We start from the raw sequence: 23,574 nt of genomic DNA on the forward strand, positions 1-23,574 counted from the left end.
TTTCAGCAGTATTGGGGCTACAGTTTGGTGAAAGTTTCAAAACTGTAGCATGTACTGTTGATTTTGTAGGTATTTTTTAAAGATTTTTAAATTTAAACGCTTATTGCCCCCCCCCCAGGAGGAATATTGACATGTCCTTGGAATTAACTAAATCTGGCATGGGGCCGGACATTTCTGTAAAGTTTGGTGAGTTTTCGCCCTTGGGAAGTATGACTTCCTTGGAAGAAAGAAAGAAAGAATTCCTAGGAATACAATAGTGTCCTGGCAGCTTAGCTGCCCGGACCCTAATCAGGAAATGTTTATCCCAGAGTCACTGTGTCATCAGTAAATCAAACTTTATTTATACAGTACCTTCCAAACAAATCAATGCACAACAGGCAACTGACTGAAGAATGTTAATTGAATAAAATAAAATAAATCACAGGGATCAACATTAACATTCTGATAAAAATTGAAAAGTAAAATCATAATGATGGCATTAAGTATGATAAATTATAAAACATAAGTCTGAATAAACAGATGATTTTTTTTCTCAGTTTAAAAATCTTGTCTAATATTTTCAACTGGTGCAGAGCCAGCTGGAGCAGATCAGAGCGTCGTGGCTGAAAGCATCGTCGCCAGATGTTTTTGGCAACGCTGCTAACGCTGCTAACCCTCAGCCCTCAGCTAAAAGAGTAGAAGCGTTTCTGAGAGGTTGTCTGGTGCACGCCCATGTGGTGTCCTATAAACCAATAAAACAATCTTGTTTTTTAAGATTTTTTAAGGTGAAGCTGTTTGGGGTACTTATCCATAGACAGCGTGTTTCCCACTGAACATGTCAGTCGGCACGTCTCCAGTTTGGAGCAGCAGGCGGGAATCTGACATGGAACATAAGAAATGTCCTGCTGTGGGCGGGGTCGGCAACAAAATGCATGACATAATCTGGTCCAAATTGGAAAGGCTGAACGGACCGAGGGTCTAGGTACCATGTCTGAGGGGTAACATGTTTGGTTGTTACAGGGCTTTAGATCCACCAAAGTCACAGAGTAACACAATCTAACTGATGGAGGCGGCGGCAGACCTGCAGCTCCTCTGCTCAGTGATGGTAAATCATTGGTTTTCTCAGTGGAGCCTGGCTTTGATGAGAGCAGAGGTGGGAACTAAGTTTTTAACGGGTCACCTGTCAAAACAGGCTGAATGTGGGGAACATGAAGTGCTGAAAATACTCTCAATATAATGCACATGTAAACTGAAAACATGTAATCGAGGCATTTTTTATGTGTTACTTTTCTTTGGTGGCTAAAATCCGTTTTGTTGCTGACCCTGCCCACAACAGCACATTGTTTAGCTTCCATGTCGGACTTCAGCCTGCTTCTCCAAACTGGGGGGCGTGTCGACTGACATCTACTGTAGGTAATATACTGTGTGTCCATACCTAACCCTAACCCTAACAAGAGAAAGAAAGGATTATTAATCATATTATTGTTACCGCTGGCTCTGTGGTGTGATGTTGATCCAGTGAAGCCATGAGGTTTGACCAAAAATCAGTTTCAACAAGTGTCACACAAATATATGACTTTATAATCTCAGCGTCACAGCCTGCGTCCTGCCCCACTTCTCTCCCTCACCAGGGATCATCTCAGCAGCATCCTTCAATAAAGACAAGTCTAATAATACAGCAGGGAGGAAGAGTAAAGTCAGAAACAGCCACAGTGAGATGATGAAGAGCTGCAGACAAACAGCTCACCTCCAACAGGTAAACTTCTCCACCTGCCGCAGCAAAAATAACAGGAGACATGAGCCGAGGATCAATTTGCGACTTGCAGCTGAACATGCAGCCCCATTACATAGAAGACACCAAGATATATATCGTGTATCGACGTTCAGCCTGAAAATACTGAGATATGAATTTTTGTCCGTATCGCCCAGAAGTGCCGTTCCCTGCTGTAGAGTGAATGACTGACGGACAGCTACTGGACAGAGACAGAAAACTAGCTCGATGGCCAAATGAAAGCATGACGCTGAATGTGTTCAACTGTGTGGACCTTGAACTGATGATTGAGGAGAAATCTGGACGCCGTGATCGGACCAGTTGGGAACCACTGACGTAGAGGCCAGAGGCCTACAGCTGCTCTAAACCTGCCATGTCCACCTTCACTTTGACAAACAACGTGTCCTCTTTGACGTACGAAGCGTTCGGAGGAGTTTCCAGCTTGTCGAGGGGAATGAAGCAAGAAAATCCAACAGCCACGTTGCTGACGGAGTCTGCGGCAGGTTGCTGGAAGCTTTTGGACGCTGGGTCGGGTCTGAAGCTGAGACTCCGGTGGTTAGCAGCGCCGCTTTGATCCAGAACAGACAGAGACACGGTCTGTCTGAAAGGCCACGGCAGCAGAGCGTCAAAGTCTCCCGGCATCAGGACGACATAAAGGGACAGGTGAGTCCCTCTTCCCTCCCCGTCTCCGTTCAGATAGACCTTGGCGGCCATTTTGTAGCCGCAACGCCCGGTGTGGAACGGCACGCTGCTCAGGCAGGGTGGCTGACCATTGACCTCGGCTTCTCTCCTCTTCCTGACGTCCTCGATCTTCCAGATCAGTTTGCCGTCGTAGGACGTCGCCTCGAGCTCCTGCAGGTGCTGCTTGTTGCGACTGAGCTGAGCGGCGTGGAGATCCAGCAGACCCGAGTGATGCTTTAGATTCTCTTCCAAAGTTCCTGCAAGAAAAAAACAACGACAGCATTCAGGGAAATACAAAGATCTAAACCTGGAAGCATCCTGGACTGTACGCCACGTCTTCTTACTACAGGAGACACCAAATTTATACAATCTGCCGTTTTCACCAAACTGCTGCTTTAACTCAAACGGTCTTCTTTTAAATTTACAACCAAAGCTTCTGTCCAGGTTTTCAAATGAAGCCTCGAATGTCTTGTCTTCATTTTTAACGTCATCACCCTGAAATTGTTTTTTAAATCCTTGAACAAAATCCTCAGTTTGATTTAAGTGATTCAGATCAACATGATAAATTAACAGTAATCCGTATGACGCATTCATTCATTGGATTAAAAGAGTGACATATTTTAGATTAAATCAACCTTATTTAATGAATGAATGTAATTTATGGTGCTGTTCGACCGGCCTGTTAATACCAGCGCATGCAGGAGAGCTAACTGTTGTTTGACTGCAGTGAAAATGTTGTAGTCCAGATATGGACTGAAGCAGAATATTTTGTCAGATAAAAACATGTTGTGAATTTTGGAAATGATTACATCTGCTTTTTCAGTGATTTTAGACTTTTGGATTTTACAGCGCTCCAGAGTTATTAGAAACGTTTGGGTCACATGAGTCAGAGACGATCCCATGCAGCCACCGCTGGAATTGTACAGAGAGTATGGGACTAATAACATCAGTGTGTCCTGATCCTCAGGGTTTAAACAGAATGGACAGCGATTGGCAGTATATCTGCACGCCTCATTCAAACTTGACCAAAACCATCTTAATTTGTATTTCTAAGATTCCATAAAACAAACCTTAATTCACTGAGTTAAAGTCCAGACGCACAAACAGTCATCAAAGCACTGGCTGACAACAGCTGAGTGTTGCTTTGCCTCACGTCGCCTGTGTCTCTGCAGAAGTTGCTCTTGAACACACCACAAAGACTACAGCCAACAGTGTTCTGGCAGTCGTCTGTAACCGTCATTCAAAAAGGGAAACAAACAACTCAGAGACTCTTTATCTGATGACATAGTTTCTCTAGATGGCATTGCTCTGGCCTTGAGCACTACCGTAAGAAAACCTCACGCACTACGGTTTTTCATTTAAGTAACAATATTCAGCCTTTACTGTCCCAAAAAGATGCAGAAAAATGAGTCCACACTTTTGTTACCTCGAGGCTGGATCACTATATATTTATCATGCTGATCTGTTCTGTACGACATGTATTGCACGTCTGTCCGTCCTGGAAGAGGGATCCCTCCTCAGTTGCTCTTCCTGAGCTTTCTACCATTGTTTTCCTGATCAGCTGTGAGGGTCCAAAGGACAGAGGGATGTCGTCTGCTGAAAAGCCTCTGACTCAAACTGTCATTTGTGATATTGGGCTTTATAAATAACATTTACTGACTGAATTGATATTTACTGTGTGCTAACAAACAATAACACAAACAATTACAAACTGTTTCTGCTAACGAGCTCAAGAGATAAAGAATTAATGTGACCTGATAAAGATTTTTTTTGACTCACGTGCTCTCGACTTTAGCTTGTATTTGCTTTCCTCACTTCTCCCTTAAACCCATAAATGAATTAGCTTGTTAGCTTGTTAGCACTTCCTGTTCCCCCGTCTTCAAGTCAGTGTGTTTGTGGTCAGATGTCTGAGGGAGCCAGGGTGCTGTTGACCTCCTGTAATCTCTATAAGTGAAAAGATGCTGAGCTACACTCTCGCCGTCTCTCTCAGCCGTCGCTGAGCAGCAGCTTTCACTCGTTCTTCAGACAAAACATTAAATTAATAAAACAAAATGACAAAAAGCTGCGCAGTGTTTGACTGTTGATTTAGTCTTCCAGTGAAACTTTAAAGCTTCCAGATTTTGGGCACGGCCCTAAAAACAAACAGTGAGTGACGCGAGCGGCTTCAAGGCGGCAGATTATTCTGTGCTTCTGTTACCCAGGTGTTCTCTGAGGGCCTCGGCTGCAGACACTTCCAGGATCACAGCATCCAGAGACTTTCTCAGCTGCTCCAGCTCCTCCAGACCAGGACCGAGTCCCAGAGACGCCTGCTGGACGTCCAGCTGGACGGTGGACAGGACGTCCTCCTGCCTGCTCAGCGTCTTCTGAACACAGACAGACAGACAGACAGACAGACAGACAGGTAACATGGTTTAGTGACGCTGCTATGACTGCAGGATCCTCCAGGAAATCCAGATTCACTCTGTGATGTTCAGGATGTGATGAAACACGCAGCGAGGTTTTCCCTGTAAATCCAGACGTGACAGTCGGTGTGTGAAAACGTTTCATTGCAGATTCAACATGCTCAGGTGTCTGACAGCTTTACACACCTCTCAGTTTAGCTTTGTTTCCCGCGCAATGTCGTGTTGATCCGAGCCAGCCGTTTTCTCCAGGAACTGAATTTAACGTACATTTTGAAGTTTTACGTGTAAAAAGTTGAATCAAAACAACAAAAGTTGATGAAACTTCCTCAACACAAAAAAGTTTACACTGACCTGAGTGTTTTCTTTACTTTGTAAGAAAAAGAACTGATGTGAAAAACAGGAGATGAAGATGAAGATCAGTTCTGATGTTCTGATGTTGCAAACATTTAAGTCATATGACTGATCAGCTGTTTCCGCAGTGTGCAACTTGGAGTACATTATGCCTGGTTCACACTACACGATATGGTTACAGCCCCACGCAGTGACGTATGGTGTTGGCTCAGATCGTGAATGACAACGAGTGTCGTCCGCCATAATCCATCGTTCCATCTCCTGTAGTGTGTCACAGTAGACAACAACCGACGCCACATCTGAGACGCCTCACGACGTCCCCACAGAAAGTCTAGCATGTTTGATTTTCTTCTCCCATCACAACCGTCACTTTGACCAATAGGAACACAGAGCGATCTGTTGCTGTGGAAACTGTATGACAAGAGCAGCATTTTAGATATTTCCTGTAGGGACGTTAGCACACAGAGTAAAGAGGAAACAGCAGAGGCACTTTATCAACCCGCTGAGTACTGCCATTAGCATCAAGCTAGCAAAGAATGTTCTTTCTTCATAATGGAGGATATAAAGGAATCAAACTCACGGACAGTGTCTGGGCCTTTACTCAGCACAGCTGCAGAGGCTACCAGCTGCATCTCAAACACAACACACCATTTAGCATTCTGGTTTCAGTTTAATCAAACTCAACACTTCCTGTTTCTGTTTCAAATTAAAAGCCCCTCATCATTTCAGCTGAGAGAATCCCTTCTTTTTCTAAAAAGGTTTTTATTGTGAAGCATTTGCAGGAACTTCCTGTGGAGGATTCAGTGGCCTGCACAGTTTACATGCTGTACTTCAAATGTAGCTCCGCCCACCTGGTGACAGTTTGTATGTCACTACGGTAACAGTTCAGCTGGAACATGAACACACACAGTGACTGAGATAATAATAATAGGACAAGAATAACCCGATGACATCACACATGTCGTGAAAGTGACTGACTGACATTACAGATCAGTTAAAACTTGTCCATTTGTCTCGTAAATGGCGACTTGTTTTGTTTCCGGTTCGTAACCTCTTCTTCTTCTTCACTTTCCTGGAGGACTACAGTCATGTGTCAAGTGAAGCCAACATCGCCAACATCTACACTTTGTGAAGTTTGTTCACTCCAAACCAGGAGATGGAAACACGTCAGGTTCACGTTTCTATTTGAGACATCTTAAATGCTTTAAATTCACTCGACAGTTTTGGACTCAAGGCTGCTGTGGTGACAGGACGTCTCTCTGACAGTCAAAGTCTTTTTGAAATAAATGATGAGTTTCATCTGTTTCATGCTGTAACTCATACATGAAACTGGATGATGAACACATGAAGGTACAGATGAAGGAATGAATGAATGTGTGATTGCAGGATGACGAGTAAGAATCAAAGTGTGTATTAACCTGAGCTGCAGAGAGCAGGTGATCATGGCTGCTGTTGTGTTGCAGCAGAGGTCTGATTTTCTTCTGCAGACTGGCAAGCAGTAAACTGTCTGTCTGGACCTCCTGCTGCCTCAGCAGCGCCTCCTCCTGGAGGAGCTCCACCTGACGGAGGAATGGAATTACAATCATTTCTTAAGTTCATATTTGAATGTCCAGCTGAAACCTCTCCTGGTTAGAATCCCTTCAGTGCTCATTGATCAGGAGGTTTTTAAATGATCCTCAGTCTCTTCCTCTCAGAAACAAACAGAGCAGCTGATTTAATCAGAATCAGAAATACTTTATTGATCCCAGAGGGGAAACTGTGATTCATGACAGTCGCTCTGATGTAAAAAATACAGAATTATAATTAGTAAGAATCAGGGTATGAAATGGACGTTTGTAAATATAAGTAATAAAATCCAATAAAACAGAAACAAAAATGAGCATCATGCTATGACGTCAACACCAGTACAAGATATTCAGAATAAATATATATCTTCACTGTGCTGAGTCTGTAAGTGTGTAAAGATATATGTCTTACATTCAAACCAGTAAACACTGAATAAAACTATTTCATGTTACCAATCAAATGTTCCTTTGACGCTGTTTGGAATGACGGAGGCGGGCCGTTACCAAGGCACCTGTTGCCCCGGGGACAATAGGAAACACGTCTGGGACAAACAGAGATGTTTGTAACTCACTGTCGACGCATCATTTGCAGAGGGAACTGTGATTTATTTTATTGTGAATTATTGTGAACTGTGAATGGTTTTGCATCCCACTCTGCTGTGCTGTCACTGACTGTGGTTGCTGCTGTTGTTGTTGCTGATGTGATGATGCTTGATTGTGGATGTTGGCTGTTTGTTGCATGGTGTTCTTGTTGCTATGGACAGGCCGACTGTGGAAATGAATTGCCCCTTTGGGACTAATAAAGTATTCTGACTCTGAATCTGAGGACGCAGCCTGTTGTTTATCCGATGATGTCACACTGTGAACAACAAATGTGTGATGACATCAGCAGGAGGAGGACTAGTTAATGTTAGCTGTTAACAGCTAGTTAACGTTAGCTGTTAGGTGTTAGCAACTAGTTAACATTAATTGTTAGCTGTTGGGTGTTAGCAGCTAGTTAATGTTACTTGTTAGCTGTTAAGTGTTAGCAGCTATTTAATGTTAGCTGTTAGTTTTTACGTGTTAGCTAGTTAACGTTAGCAGTAAGGTGTTAGCAACTAGTTAATGTTAGCTGTTAACAGCTAGTTAAGGTTAGCTGTTAGGTGTTAGCAACTAGTTAACATTAACTGTTAGTTGTTGGGTGTTACGTCTAGTTAATGTAAGCTGTAAGGTGTTGGAAACTAGTTAATGTTAGCTGTTAACAGCTAGTTAACGTTAGCTGTTAGGTGTTAGCAACTAGTTAACATTAATTGTTAGCTGTTGGGTGTTAGCAGCTAGTTAATGTTACTTGTTAGCTGTTAAGTGTCAGCAGCTATTTAATGTTAGCTGTTAGTTTTTACGTGTTAGCAGCTAGTTAACGTTAGCTTTAAGGTGTTAGCAGCTAGTTAATGTTAGCTGTTAGCAACTAGTTAACATTAGTTGTTAGGTGTGAGCAGTTAGTTAACATTAGCTTTTAGATGTTAGCAACTAGTTAACACTAGTTGTCAGGTGTTAGCAGCTAGTTAACGTTAGCTGTAAGGTGTGAGCAGTTAGTTAACATTAGCTTTTAGATGTTAGCAGCTAGTAAATATTAGCTGTTAGGTGTTAGCAACTAGATCACGTTAGTTGTTAGGTGTTAGCAGCTAGTTAACATTAGTTATAAGCTGTTTGGTGTTAGCAGCTAATTAACGTTAGCTGTTAGCTTTAGGGTTGCCACCTTGGATTTGTGAAAAAAAGGGACATTCGACCAAATGTTTGAGGCGGAGGGCTCGGCCATTATTACCAGTTCAGACTGACCGATGAACATGAAATTCGGACATAGGAGACCAGATTTGCCATCATTCCATGTCCTTCTATGTGCCTGTATTTTATATTAATTTTTATATCAATGAAAAAAAACAAATCCGTGTTACTAAATTCTTACATGTTTACATGTATCTCAGCATAGCAAGTTGGAAGTTGACATATTCTGCCATATATGAAGAGGGGAGACTCTCTGGAATCTGGCAATATAAGAACCATGATGCTGGGACATTCTGTCACTTCACAGCTGTCCAAAACATGTGGTTTGTGCCAGGCGGACATGATTGATAGTATTTTTCATTATTGCAAGAAATTCCATTGACTCATTCACAAGTCAAACATGTGTTTTATCTGAAGGAAACATGCAATATTTACAGCTAAGATCATAGAAAAACAGTCAACCAAGTGCATGGGGGGTGCCTGGGTGTGCAAAGGTGAAGTGGCTGGTCTTGTCATACAAAGTTTGATGGAGTGTCAACTGGACAATATGGAGATATATGCATCTTGAAAGCTGGACTACAAATGTGGATAGACAGGGAGAAACACACGCAAGCCTAAGACGTGGTAAGATACGATATTCCTCACTATATGAAGTGACTGATAACAAGATCTGTATAATGGATTGTAAAGAAATTCGTCAGGTTTTTATTTTGTAGACAATTAATCTGGATTTATAGCGTGATGGGATGACAGCACAATGATGTGTGTGATATCACTGGAAAGCTCTGCTCCTGCGCTTTCATGTGATATGCGTGGCATTTCTGTGCGACCCTGCATTCGCGAGTAATCCATCCAACAGTAATGTGTGTGCACAGCTGTATGAAAGCTCTGTCATACATCATTTTAACTTTATCATTTTTTTTCGCTGTGAAAACATTCAGAAAGCTACGATTCCGCTGTTTCACGTGATATGCATGGCTTCTTGCTATGATGCACGGTCGCGGAGAAAAACCACAGAGAAGAACAGGTGTGAATTTGGACACACTATGCATCGTTCGGGCCCATAGGGTTCAAAATAAATGGAAAAAATACAAATTAAAACATGACTGGATGTGCAAATATACTGAACTGTTAGGACTTCCCACAGCTCTTGTTTCTTTGCTGTCTCTCTGACACAGATGTTCTTGAGCCTGTTGCACTGATTCTGGACGGACTCCTTGGCCTGCTGCTGCTGTATTTTCCCCAAAAAACGGGACAAATTGTGTCCCGGGAGAGATTTTTTTTTCCCGAGACAGCTGATGAAAAAAGAGAACAATTCTGGGAAAAACGGGACGGGTGGCAACTCTAGTTAGCTTCTAGGTGTTAGCAGCTAATTAACATTATTGGCTAGCTGTTTTGTGTTAGCAGCTATTTAATGTTAACTACTAGCTGTTAGGCGTTAGCAGCTAATTAATGTTAACTGCTAGCTGTTTTGTGTTAGCAGCTAATTAACGTTAACTGCTACGTGCTAGGTGTTAGCAGCTACTTAACGTTAACTGGTAGCTGTCAGGCGTTGGCACCTAATTAACGTTAACTGCTAGGTGTTAGGCATTAGCAGCTAATTAATATTAGCTGCTAGCTATTTTGTGTTAGAAGTTAATTAACATTAACTGTTAGGTGTTAGCAGCTAATTAATATTAACTGCTAGCTATTTTGTGTTAGAAGTTAATTAACATTAACTGCTAGGTGTTAGGTGTTAGCAGCTAATTAATGTTAACTGCTAGCTGTTTTGTGTTAGCAGCTAATTAACGTTAACTGCTACGTGCTAGGTGTTAGCAGCTACTTAACGTTAACTGGTAGCTGTCAGGCGTTGGCACCTAATTAACGTTAACTGCTAGGTGTTAAGCGTTAGCAGCTAATTAATATTAACTTCTAGCTGTTTTGTGTTAGCAGCTAATTAACGTTAACTGCTACGTGCTAGGTGTTAGCAGCTACTTAACGTTAACTGGTAGCTGTCAGGCGTTGGCACCTAATTAACATTAACTGCTAAGTGTTAGGTGTTAGCAGCTAATTAATGTTAACTGCTAGCTGTTTTGTGTTAGCAGCTAGTTAGCATTATCGTTAGAAGCTGGTGGGTGAATCTAACAGCTGATGGAGGTTACCTTAAGTTACATTATGATGTGTTCAAGCTGTATTTGGTAAAAATGAGTACTGGGTGAAGGTTAGTTATAACAGTCTCATGACGTGTTCAATGTCATCTTGTAAAATGTAGTTTTTGGCGAGAAACTTGAATAAATCAGCTTTTGTTGAAGTTTTGAAAGTGATATAAATAAATAAATATTAGAGAGAGAATTATGACAAATTATTTACAATAAAAAAATGAAGCAGTTTTAATTTTAAATACTTTTCATGTGACAAAAGGTTTTATTAAAGGTTGTTCATAAATGTGTCTGATGGAATTTGTGCTCATCAACATAGTGTGATGAAGGTTTGAAGATTTCTTTGTTTCCCTGGCACTAAAGGGGGAATAAATAACAACAAAAACAATATAAACAACAACAAAACATTGGTGTCAACTATCAGCCGAGAGTTTCACATTCAGTGCATCTCATGTTTATTATGTCGTAATAATGACAGAACATGTCGAGCATCATTGTGGCAGCGTTACGCTTCAGCACAGCTTTAAAATATGAAAAGACCAAAATTCACAAAGCTCAGTGTGCAGATGTTTTTAGTGTCACAGACGAGAGCTAAAAAGATGAGCTAGCAGTGATGTAACGTGCTAATCAAAGGCTTCGCTCAGCCGCTGTCTGCAGCTGTTTTCAGGTACGTTTGTTTGACTCACCTGTTGCTCCAGGTGAGTGTTGCTCTGCAGGACCAGCAGCATGTGATGATTGACAGCAGCATCCTCATGCAGCTTCACTCTCCTTCTCTTGTCCTGCAGCACACAGTGGCTGTGGTCATGTGACCTGTTTGTGTCACACCGTGGATTCATGACATGAACTCACCTGCGGCTGTGGTCATGTGACCTGTCTGTGTCACACTGTGGATTCATGACATGAACTCACCTGCGGCTGTGGTCATGTGACCTGTCTGTGTCACACCGTAGCTTCATGACATGAACTCACCTGCACAGAGCAGCCGAACTTCTTGTAGGAGCAGTCGATGAGGAGCTCAGGACACGACTCTCTGTGTTCTGTCAGCTGAAGACACCACAGACGTTCACACAGATGTTAATGTGTTCATTTAATTGGACAGAATACTCGACTCTGATTGGTCAGTTGAGACTATATGCATCCGTATCTATGTAAATCACAGTTGCTAATGGTAACGAGGCAAACGTGCTGATTATACATCGTATTAAAGGGACCCTGTGGAGCGTGTGACCTGCAGTAGAGCAGATTGTTTGTCTCGTGCACGCGAACATGCACACGCGTGTGTTGTGTTCCGGCCAGCTGGTTAGCTCCCTGTTAGCTTTAGCCAGCTGTTTTCTATGACGTGGATTCACATCAAGCCAGCAGCTGAGTTCATGACTTATAAGAGATTTCTAAATCCAGAAGGCCTGTTTACACCAGAATGAGACGGAGCTGAGTCTGGCAGACCAGACGTGCGTGGAGCAGAGCTGGCTCACATTCACTCGTCTCATGACTGTATCTGCAGGTCTGTGATGTGATGTGATGTGATGTGATGTGATGTGACTGAGCTCACCTTGTGTCTGGGGACCTTCAGGGAGCAGCTGTTGGGACAGTCCACCTCCACCTTTGGACAGGAGCTCTGCACATGATCCTACAGAACACCGAGTCAGCACAAACACATCAGCGTCAGCATCACCAGCTGAGGGTCATGTGATCACACCTGGTGGTTACATTTCTGGTGTCAGGTACAAATCTACACGATGAAGTGTCAGAATCCAAATTTGTTTCTTGCACCCAACAGGCAGCCTGTCCTGAGGCGGCTGCACCGACACATGACTGGCACGTCACGTGTTTCAGGACTGTTCTGGACAACTGCAACGGACTGAGACCCACCTGGACACGACTTTACCTGGAGGAGGCTGAGTCTCTGCGGGTGCCGGCAGTGTGGACAGGGCTCCATGCGGTGAGGACAGGTGTTGGTCAGGTGTTCCTGCAGGTATCTCCTCTGTAGCGCCACCCTGCAGCCTGGATTGCAGCACTGCAGCTGCTCGTACTGACAAGACCTGCGGTGCTCCTGCAGAGGACGGCGTGATGGGAGATAAAAGGAACCGTCACTGAGGTGATTTAACGTGTGTTGATCGGGTGTGTGAGTCTTGCACGATAACTGCACAGAGTGTCGCTGGAGTTGAATTATTGCACCAATTACTGCTCTGTTAAGACTAAGAATCGAAAACTGTCTGAAGCTGCAGCACATATTTGTACCTTACAGTGACGGCAGCACAGCCTGTTTGTCTGCATTAGCCTACACACATTCCCTCATAGGTTTAAATAAGGGTTCATTCATATGTTTACAACAAAGTATTAAACAGTGAGCTGTTTATGGTTATTTGGTATTTAAACGCTGCAGCACTAGTGGTGACAGCAAACAAATCTTCTTGTCTACCTGTAGGTGGCGTAATGTGACGACAGAGGTGCATGCTGGGGAGTTGGTACAGTACACTTCTAGACTGGAGATTTCCCGTTTGCAGCAGTTGTCCTGGAAAACCTGCAGATAGGAAACATTTTTCCACAGCTAAGCGTCAGGAGGAATGATGATCAGACGTCAACACGTCTTTGTATTCGACACACAACAAGATGTTTCTAATGTGCAGGGTTTTTTCCCAAGAGTGTTTTGCTTGGTCCCGCCCTACTGACGTATCAAGGTTGGAGGCGGTTAGGGTTTGTGCGAAGTGGTCATGGTTAGGTTTTGTACAAGCCAATCACAACACTCTTCTTGTAAGAAAAAAAAACAGCATGTTTCTAAAGGCCCGGACACACCACAGGGACTTTAGAGAACTAGTGGCGACGAAGGCCCCCTGCTGCGTCGCCTGACGTTGCTTGTCTCGGCCAAAAAGTTACACATGAACACACAAAGACTACGGCAAGCGGTCAACCAGCTCGTACGTTCTGCACCTGCGTGAGTGATAATAACTCTCCACAGCAGCAGACCGTGATTGTCTGTAGTCGTAATTCAAAGACAGAAACAGGAAGTTTCCCTAATTAGCCAGTTAGCACGTAAACCACACAATCCCAGATCAGAATATATTTACTGTGCGCTAGTGAACAATAACACAAACCAGCAGGAAATGTTTCTGCGAAAGAGAAAAATAATCTGACCTCATGGAGCAAGTTGGTTTTGCAGTGTGTCTCAGATCTCACACTTCTCTACTACACACGTCATATTTTGAGTGCGCTCACACTGCGTAATACGGGAAATGCAGTGTGCACATAGACGCACTCAAAACGGCCCACAAGGTGAGTGTTGAACGACGGACACATCTCAGCCTCAACAGTCGCCATCTTTGTGACGTAGCAAACTTCTCAGTTTTTGACATGGTGGCTGGAGACCACGAGGAGCCTGTTAGTTATGTGTTTCTTGCACTAAGTACCACAACTGTTGTCGAATAGAAGCCGTCAACAATAATGGGAGTGCTAATGTTAGCCTGCCAGCTAACATTAGCATTCGCAAGCTGGCTGACTTGCTCATAGCTTCATCAGCACATTTTAACAAGCAATGTGGCATAAGTTTGGTTTATGTGATAGCGGTCAAAGGTCGGTGACAATGGTCCACTGTCCGTTTGCAATTTGCCGTTTAAAAAGAAGACAAAGAACAAGTTACAAAAACAAGCCGTCGTCACTTCCAGTAAGCATAAAACGGCAGTTCATGAGACTACCCTGTTGAAATTAGCGCATCACGCAAGAAGTACATAGTGTACGTAGTGTACTAACGGAAGTATGCAATTTGAGACTCACTCTTTGTGGACTTTGGCTCTTTGTTTACTTTCCTCACTTCTGTTTCTCTTCTCATGTTGAACTGACAATCAGAGTGATGTCATTCACCAGCGGACTCTGCTGTCACCCTCACCGTCGCTGTCGTCAATTCAACATGCTGAATTGGCAAAAAAAAGCCAACAAGGGGCAACAGTGCGGGACACAGCTCACATAGAACATGTCGTGATCCTTTGGACTTTTTCTTGGAGGTTTCTGTTTGTGTTCCTTGTTTCATGTTATTCAGTCATGTTTAATCTGCTTCCTGTTTTATTTTGTAGATTCTCTCCTCATGTGTCCTGTCTGGTTTTACTTCCTGTCTTTGTGTGTTTTCCCACCTGTTTTCTGTCACACCTGTCTCGTAAGTCCTTCCCTGTTCCCAGAGTCTTCCCTTCACACCTGTTCTGCATTAGTCTTGTCTGCTCCACCCTAGTGTTCCCCTCCACACCCTCGTTGTCAGCCAATCCCCATTTCCCTCCTTCTGCCCGTGTCCTCCTCCTCCAGCTGTGTCTCATTCTCGTGATTAGTTTTCTGTGTACATATAGCTGAGTGTTTCCCTTTGTTCCTCGTCTGTTGGTCTGTGTTCTTCCTGTGTTTATTCCCGTGTTCCTGGTGTCATTATCCACTTCGTTTCCTGCCTGGTGTTCTGTTTGTTATTGGATTTGAGTTCATCCTATTTCCCTGGGTGGTTTTCAGTTTAGTTTCGGTTCAGCTTTTATTTTGAATTTTATTTACCTGTCTTTTATTTACCTGTCTGTGCCAGATGTTTTCCATCAGGTGCATTAAAGCTCGCCTTTTGTTGAAAATTCAACGTGCCTGTTGGTCTGCATTTGGGTCCTGCTTGAACTGATAGTTGACACAGTGAAGACACGAGTATCAAATTAAACTAGAGGACCTAAGGCATCCATTGGTACCAACCATGTTGTGCTATCTTTTCGGAAAGGGGGTTAAATAACGCTCTGAATTATGGCGAGGGAAAAAGAACATTGCTTTTTTCAAAATTATTTCCGCATACTGGGGTCTTAACAGTATTGCAATTACATAAATTGTGTGTGACTGGAAAACTGACAGTTAAGAGCAAATATACACTGCTGCAGTGCTGCACACACTTTGACCAATATTTGATTAAACAGTAGGGGTGTAAAGATTCATTGATTACATCGATGCATCGATTTATTTTCCTACAATCTAACTGCATCAATAGAGCCTTGGCAAGTTGTCCCTCACTGATGACGATATCGCTGTGAAATCAATTTACAAGGTCAAAAATCGATTATATCGATTACTAAGCATTTGTGCGTTGTATTTACGCATGACAACGTTATATACATGTATTTTTATCACTTCTAATTGTAAAGTTGCTCGATTCGCTTCACTCTCCCTGAGTGTGACGTCATCGACATGTGCCGGTAGTGCCGACTCAAAACAAAACGAAGCATGGCTAACAGCAAAGAGGAGACAGACGAGCTGGAGATTTTCAAGCCGAATTTGAAGTTGAGTGTGTGGAAACACTTTGGTTTCTGCAAAAAAGGAGGTGTTCTGGACAAGTCGGTGGCTGTCTGTCGAATGTGTACTGACTGAGTAAAATGACAGAGAAGTAGCAGGGAAACCTACTGTCCATTCAACCTGATAGGTTGCACTTTATTTTGTGTATTATTGTACTCCTCTTATACTGATTGAAAATCACAAGAGAAGTAGCAGGGAAACCTACTGTTCAGTTGTAATTCAGCCTGGAGGAATGTTGATCACACTTTTTTTGTCTTTTGATCAGCAGGTTCTGAACTTGTGATAATTATAGTATTTAATAAAAGGTGAATGTTTTTGCCATTAATCGTTGTGTTTACTTATTTATATCCAAAATTAATTAATCCCTGATTCTCTTTCAAGAAAAAACTCCCCTGCACTGTCCACAGTATTCAGGTATGTATTTCACAGTCACACTGGTTCAGTTTTTGGCAAAACAAAAAAAGTTACTGAATCGATTTCTAGCCCTTGAATCGAATCGTATCGTTCTTGAATCGAATTGGAACCATGGAAAATGATATGAATTGAATCGTTGTAAAAATGAATCGTTACACCCCTATTAAACAGTATTTTATCAGTCACGAACTGATCGTGTGATGGAGTGATATTTTACTTTTCTCTAATCATTCATTGGGAGACATTTTTTCAGCCCCTCAAAAACTACATGTGGAAATATGGTGAGGACGAGGGGCCCACAAAACAAAAATTATATTTCCCATCGCAGGCCTGAGTGTGACTAAAGTACTTTGTGAGTGTGCAGCTGCAGCTTTGGTTCTGACCTCTGCTGGTGTGATCACGGCTCCGTCCACTGGACAGACTGGACTGGACGGCGATGAGCTCTCCCTGAAACACACAGCAGACTGGTGTTGTTACCAAGACACCACAGACGCAGCTCACGACACGCCCACAAACCATCCTACTGTGTACCATCTCTGCACCTGCTCTCATCTCCTCATGTGGAGCAGACTGCAGCTGAAATAAAGGGGTGAATATGATGGACTGTGTTTACGGCTCGTACAGCAGGCGCTGGAGGCAGAGGAAGCAGTAGATGTGTCCACAGGAGTTCTGCTGGGGGTTGAGCACGACTCCTCTGCAGATGGGACAAACAAACTCCTCCTTCAGCGTCGACACAAACTTCAGGGAGTGCTGGATGGAGGTCAGCTCCGACTCCCAGGAGCTCACCCTGGACTCCCCGGACCCCAGCCTCCACTCCTCGGACCTCCGGGCCGACTCCTCAGACTGCAAGCTGGACTCCTCGGCTCCTCCCGGCTTTGTGTCTGCTGTCGCCATCAGTCTGCAGGAGACCACAGCGAACACATCACACAGGTGAGTTAAAAGACTCACTGACGGTTTTTAAATGATGTTCATGTTATTACTGAGCCGCTCCTATGACATGATGGATAAATCTGGACTGATGGCTCAAAGTAAGCGCAGCTGTGGTGACGTTAACCCTTGGCTTGATTTCTGTTAAAAACATGGGAGGAAGGCAACGAGCTGCGACAGAAGAAATGACCCGAATAATGAGTAAAAAGAGAAAGTAAGTTAAAAAAAATTTTTTTTAAAAAGAAAGTTAAAAACAAACAATCAGGAAGACGACCTGGAGAGAGCGCCTCAACATTCTAATCATTCTGCAACATCATTTTAAAATGTAATAATAATAATAATGATTATAAATATAGTTTTCTCTAGCTTTTAAAATAATATTATAAATCTTTTTTTTTTTTTGCACTTTGTGGGACGTTTCTTACCAAGTTGCTCGTTGCCCTTTTTCCCATGTTTGTGAAAGAAATGAGCTCAACAGGGTTCAAAGCTTTAAATAGGCCTACCTGTGAAAGTGATGTCACTCCAGGTATCAAAGGGTTAAACACACGAGGGATGTTAACCCTCCTAACTACACCAAAAACTAAACAGAATTAAATAACAAAAACATTAATATGTGAGTTACAAATGAGGATTAAAGTGATCATGTCATCAGGCTTCATCCTGATTGGCTCTAATGTTTTTTACTGGATGATCACGTCATCCCCGCTGTGACCTGTGAATCTAATAAGATGATCACGGTGATCAATATTTTGATGCTGTCGTGATCTGTTAAAGCTCCAGTGTGTCGGATTCAGAGCGACTGATTGGCAGAAGTGGAATATAATATAATATAATCTGTGTGTTTTCTAGTCGATAGGGCAAAAAATATTATCATGATAATTTTCTCTTTATTGATCGATATCGATATTTATCACGGTATTTAATCTGATGGTGCTGCGAGTTTGAAAAGTATCTTGATGATGTCTGACATCTGAAGAGACCAAATGATTTTCCAGCTTCCTGCAGCGCTCATCGTAAAGCTGCGACAGAGCAGTGTGAGAAACACATTTCCTGCCTGGGAGCTCGTACCTGCAGCCTCGCACTTTGATTAGTTTCTTGAACCCGTCTTTCTCCACGGTGCTCATGGGCGTCATGTCTCTGGCTAGAAAGTACGACACTGCGTCTGTTATATCTCTGCTCCTTTGCCATCCCCTCTCATGCGGGGTTACGGCGGCAAAACAGGACACAACTGATTGGTGTTTTGGTGCCGCCCCGCTGGCCCCAATAGTCTTTTAGTATGATGTCTTTAAAGCCTTGTGCTTTAACAAAACCCTTGTTGTTTGAATCTAAAGGCTTCCTAATATCCTTTATCACAGACCACGTGTATCAGTGTGCCACATTACCCTGCACGTGCTATTCAACTTTGACCCCGGCAAGAAAAGTGACCTGAGCAAAGAGGAAGAGACTCAAACTGTCAAGCGTCTGAGCGAGGCCCAATCTACAGATGATAGAGCCATGAAATTGCAGCGTGACCACAGAACTATAAAAAGATACGTCTGAAATAGTCAGCATGGGAGAAACCCAGAGTAGGAAAAGCTTGTCGAACATTATCAAACCGAGAACTGTCGAGAATCAAACGAGAGGTTGCTAAAAGACCCTCAGCTACCAGTAAGGCCATCGCTGAAGCTGTGGGGCTCAGTGATGATGTACCCATGTCTACTCCATGTACGACGCTAAGATGAGTGGCAAAGGTCCAAAAGGCAAAGACAAGACCTACACTGAAGAAAATACATCAGGAGAAACGACAGGAATGAGCCAAACAACACGTGACAGCCAACCTCTGTAAAGTTATATTCACCAGTGAGTGCAGGGCAACTCTAGACGGACCAGATGGGCCTCTGGTTGGATTTCAAGTGGCCATGCTGCTCCAACCCGACTGGGTGGTGGTGTTACGTTCAGGGCTGCCACTGTTGATGATGAACTTGTTGGTCCTTTCTGGGGTCAGGATGGTGTTAAAGTGAATTCTCGGGGCTACCTCACTTTCCTCAAGACAAACTTCCTTCCACGGTTGAAAAGACAATCAGCTAAAGTGAAGAAGACGCGAGTGTACATGCATGACAATGCACCGCCACATGCCTCACGTTATTCCCAAGACTGCTTTAGAGACGATTGCCTCATGAACTGGCCTGCCTGCTCACCGAATGCTTACCGAATATTCGGTAACCGAATATATTCAGCCGAATATTGCAAAAAACCACACATTCGGTATTCGGTGGAATAAGTTAAAAGCAAGGCTGAATAATAGCGGCGTGTTTTGATAACGCAATCAAACAGCGTGCCGTGACCGGCGGAATAAAATGTCAGCAGTGTGGTGATCTGCCCGTCACGGCACTCGCATTTGCGACTAAAAATAGTTTTGAGCGAGCAAAGTAGGCTTAAATCATTCAGCACGCTGTGCGAGCAGCCTGCAGATTTCAACCAGCAGCAGAAACAAAAGGTGAATCCCACCGATTGTGGGTTGAACGGGGGTCACAGACACAGACAGTAACGTTTGTGTATTCCTGTCAAATACGGTGGCCATCAGCTTACCTGGCGACGGAGAAGTCGTTTCCAATAATATCCTCTTCTTGGCGTCATGACTGCCCAGAAGTACCTGAACAGCCGAGCCAGCCGAACACAGGTATGTGACGTGTCAGAGGAGAAACGAGCCGTTCACGGCCCACAAACCTCACCGCACTTTAGGGACTGTTCTTTACTTATGAAGGGACTGTTCTTTACTTGTCAGGGGAGGAGGGTGGCTGGTTGATTCTTATTTCATTTATTTATTTTATTTTGATCCCCCCTATGTTAATCACTTATTGATGCTGTTTTTGAAGTATGAATAAGTCAATAAGTAATTTATTCCATTGAAATATCATTGATGTATTATAGAAAAGTGATTTATCTTTTTATAAATGACAAAAGGCACATCTGCCTCATTTTCACTGTGGTATCCTGATACCACTCAGAACCATGATATTTTCACTGGTATCGTACAGTGGGTCCCAACTTTGGTACCGTGACAACACTAATCTGGAGGGTTCATCTGCAAAAACTGATGAAAAACTAAACAATGATATTCGGTACTCGGTACTCGGCCAAGCGCTTAATAATATTTGGCTTCGGCCACAAATTTTCATTTCGGTGCATCCCTACTTCTAATTAGGAGTCGGGCCCTAAATATACCTTTTGTCTTGCAGGTCTGAGAGCTTGTTAAAGAGATACTGGAAGCCATCCAGGAAACGATGGAGCAACATACTGTCAGATCAGAAGGCAGAGTTGGCTGTGCCTGTGAAGCGACAGTCCACCATGCAGTCACCAGAGACTTATTTCACCGGCTGCACAATTAATGGAAACGTGCAGATAAATGTGTATAAAGAGGAAGTGTCTGGCGCACCATGTCTGCGTTACATAGCAACGGTGACAGCGGAGTCCTGAGGGAACTATTTTTGTTGGCGGAAGACAAATAAAATGCTTAAATTATCTATTTTGTCCACATGTTTCAACATTTCTTAATCAGCCTTGCTTATTTAACTGTTGAACTGTTGTATAAAAGCAATATCACACTGGAGCTCGTGATGTTATACTCGTATATCGTCACGAGCTCCAGTGTGATATTGCTTAATTAGAGAAACACTTTATATTTGAAATGTTTCAGAGACATTAAAAGATTTATTTTGTATAAAATTGTAAAGAAAACTGTTGTTTTTGTTGAAGTTTGAATACAGTTGTAGAAAATATTATTTTGCATTAATAAAATGTTTAAAAAGGTGCCAAGTTTGTATTTGTATAAGTTAAATGCTCTTATCACCAACTTGCATCATAATGTGGCACACAGTGTATGTAAAGGACACGTAGTCAGTTCTGCTGGTTGTGATCACAGCTGCTGCTGATTTTTGTTTGTTTATTTTCATGTGTTTGTGTTTGTTTGTGGCCACCCTGGGGTTTGTCTTAATGCTATTGTGTAAAATAAGAAATTATATATATATATTTTTTTTTTTTTAAAAAAAAGGAGCCCACAACTGCTCCCCTTCTCTTCGTTACGCACCGCGGCCCCAAACTGCAGCTCATATTTGTTTAATTTAACGTTCAGAGACACAAACATCGTGTCAGGTTGAGTTCAGGTTTCGACCAGAGCGATTTACAGCTGCTGAACCTGAAGCTGACAGAGAGCTGGCTCCTGCCACATTAGCCTGCCTGTGTCAACATGTTTAATGGCATCTTTGAATTGAACAACAGACACAAACAATGCGGAGGCTGAGGACAAACACTCTCCTTACCTGACTGTCCGTGACGACAGGTCAATGACACGTGACTGCTCTGCAGGGCGCGTGATCTGAGTGCGGCTGTGTGACGTTGAGGAGGGAGGGGCAGACACACCTGTACCTGCGGACTGAGGCCGTGGGCCAAATGTAAAGACTGAATAAACACGTCTTCTCAAAGGGTCAGGGGGCAAAGGGCACGCGCTCCAGCACCGCCTGGGGTCTGTCTGTGCACGTGCCTGTGTGTGAGCAAAAGCGAAAGTCAGCGTGGCTCCTGTCGGTGTATGACACGTGCGGATACACGGACGCGCGCGCGGTTAGTTATGACTGTGTAATAAATAAATGATGCTCATCCTCCTCCTCCTCCTCTTCATCATCATCATCATCATCACTAACGTCAAACTGAGTAAAACTCATCACAGGCAGAGTTTCATGGTGTCTGAATAAGACTGAAAAGGCATCATCATCATCATCACCACCATCATCATCATCATCATCACCACCATCATCATCATCATCATCATCATCTTCACACCGACCTGAGGACGGTCAGTCTGCACCGGAGACACTCCAACAGTCGCGGGGACGTTTCAGACCGGCAGCCTGTGATCGGTGTCCCCGCTGCTTTACTTTCACTTTGCTCACCAACGACATCACAGCGTCACGTCCTCCTTACCTCTCTGACGTCACCTCCACACTGCAGCCCGTCACACACCGCTCATCGATACCACCGAATGATCAGTATCGATTATCAACAGTCCATTCAGCCGCGGCGGAAGAGGAAATTGTAACTGCAGGAAGTGACTGCTGTTGTCAGTGCTGAGCAGAGGTGGAGAGACACTGAGGGACCTGAGTGTGTCTGCTTCCTGTTACCTTCAGAGGGAAATCCTGTACTTTGATATTAAACTTTACTGTAGAGACGCAGAAGCGTTCCTTAGCGTCCCCATGTTTGGTCCCCCCTCTGTTGGGGTACCTAGCACACAGATCTGGTCCTAAAAGGTGGAGCTAGAAACCCTGCAGTCTGATTGGTCAGTAGAGGACGCTCACTCTGGTTTTATGTAACCTCTGTTCATACATCAGTAAACTACAACTATAAAATGAAAGAGAAAAAAATCACTTCATTCACTGGGCCGACTGCCGGCAACTTTTAAGGTGGAACGTTAACTTGTAATGTTACTCAATGCATGAGTTGATGACGTGAATCCATCAGCACACCTTAAATTTCACTGTGACAACTTTGACCATCACTTTAGTTTTTATATGACACACACTTTTAGTAATGACTTTAAAAATATAGATTCATTTGGAGCGGATTATGTGAAGGTCATATATTCTAATCCTCACTTCCTGTGGGCTACAGCAACACTAAACCCCTGAGCTTGCCTGAGAAGGACTAAATGCACAAAGCTGCTATTTTGAAATATCCCATGGAGAGAGACTCTCACTGCAGCCTGTTCTATTTTGTTGTGAAAATGTGGGCGTGCAGCCTCGTTCTGTGGACGATAAACCAGGTGCAGACTTCCATCTGTGTCACCGCTGATGAGGAAATACAGCGAGTGCTGGACGGAGCAGTGAGTGACAACAACCCCGCCCACATTTAAGAGGACTGTCTGAACACACCCAGGGTCTAGGTACCATGTCTGAAGGCTTACTGCTGGATCCAAAGGTGCTGGACTGAAAGGGTTTATTTAAAAATAGCAGCTTTGTGCATTTAAAGAAATTCCCTCTGGGTATTTTTGAAATATCTCATGCACATGAATGAGACAGACAAGGTCACAGTGACCTTGACCTTTGATCTATAACCACTAAAATCTAAAGAGTTCATAGTTGAGTCTGACGGAATGTTTGTGCCAATTTTAAAGAAATTCCCTTGGGGCGTTCTTGAGATATCATGCTCACAAGGCTTGGACAGACGTACATACCCGTGGGCAACCTGAAAGCTGTCGCCGGTTAATTTAATCTTTTCATTCCAGGCTTTCCGAGGGGCCCCCTCCCACTGTCCCCCCACAAAGACAC

General features: G+C 43.4%; 1 protein-coding gene across 4 annotated transcripts; it reads right to left on the reverse strand.

Annotated features, from left to right (window-relative positions):
• Window positions 1–382: 382 nt before the first annotated feature.
• Window positions 383–23,565, reverse strand: traf5 (Tnf receptor-associated factor 5). Of its 4 annotated transcripts, none has more exons than XM_049572101.1 (11): window positions 22,235–23,565; window positions 16,974–17,249; window positions 16,735–16,798; window positions 13,068–13,169; window positions 12,534–12,698; window positions 12,198–12,275; window positions 11,618–11,692; window positions 11,335–11,427; window positions 6,603–6,743; window positions 4,629–4,794; window positions 383–2,688 (listed from the first exon to the last, which is right to left on the reverse strand). In XM_049572101.1, the coding sequence occupies exons 2-11, from the start codon at window positions 17,243–17,245 to the stop codon at window positions 2,102–2,104; spliced, it is 1,743 nt and encodes a 580-aa protein (XP_049428058.1). In that variant the 5' UTR covers window positions 17,246–17,249; window positions 22,235–23,565; the 3' UTR covers window positions 383–2,101. The 4 variants fall into 4 exon arrangements, with proteins under 4 accessions (XP_049428058.1, XP_049428059.1, XP_049428060.1 ...); XM_049572102.1 differs by lacking the exon at window positions 22,235–23,565 and adding an exon at window positions 22,098–22,218; XM_049572103.1 differs by lacking the exon at window positions 22,235–23,565 and adding an exon at window positions 21,577–22,064.
• Window positions 23,566–23,574: the final 9 nt, after the last annotated feature.

This window comes from Epinephelus fuscoguttatus, linkage group LG3 (genome assembly GCF_011397635.1).
Source record: "Epinephelus fuscoguttatus linkage group LG3, E.fuscoguttatus.final_Chr_v1".
NCBI lineage: Eukaryota > Metazoa > Chordata > Actinopteri > Perciformes > Serranidae > Epinephelus > Epinephelus fuscoguttatus.

What these genes read in the sequence shown, in the direction of transcription:
- traf5 (XM_049572101.1), bottom strand. Translation starts at nt 17,245, where the DNA reads ATGGCGACAGCAGACACAAAGCCGGGAGGAGCCGAGGAGTCCAGCTTG. An exon ending in AGAGACTCAGCCTCCTCCAG is followed by an intron (nt 12,276 to 12,533) that starts GTAAAGTCGTGT and finishes GGTGTTCTGTAG; the next exon opens with GATCATGTGCAGAGCTCCTG. An exon ending in GGCCCTCAGAGAACACCTGG is followed by an intron (nt 2,689 to 4,628) that starts GTAACAGAAGCA and finishes TTTTTCTTGCAG; the next exon opens with GAACTTTGGAAGAGAATCTA.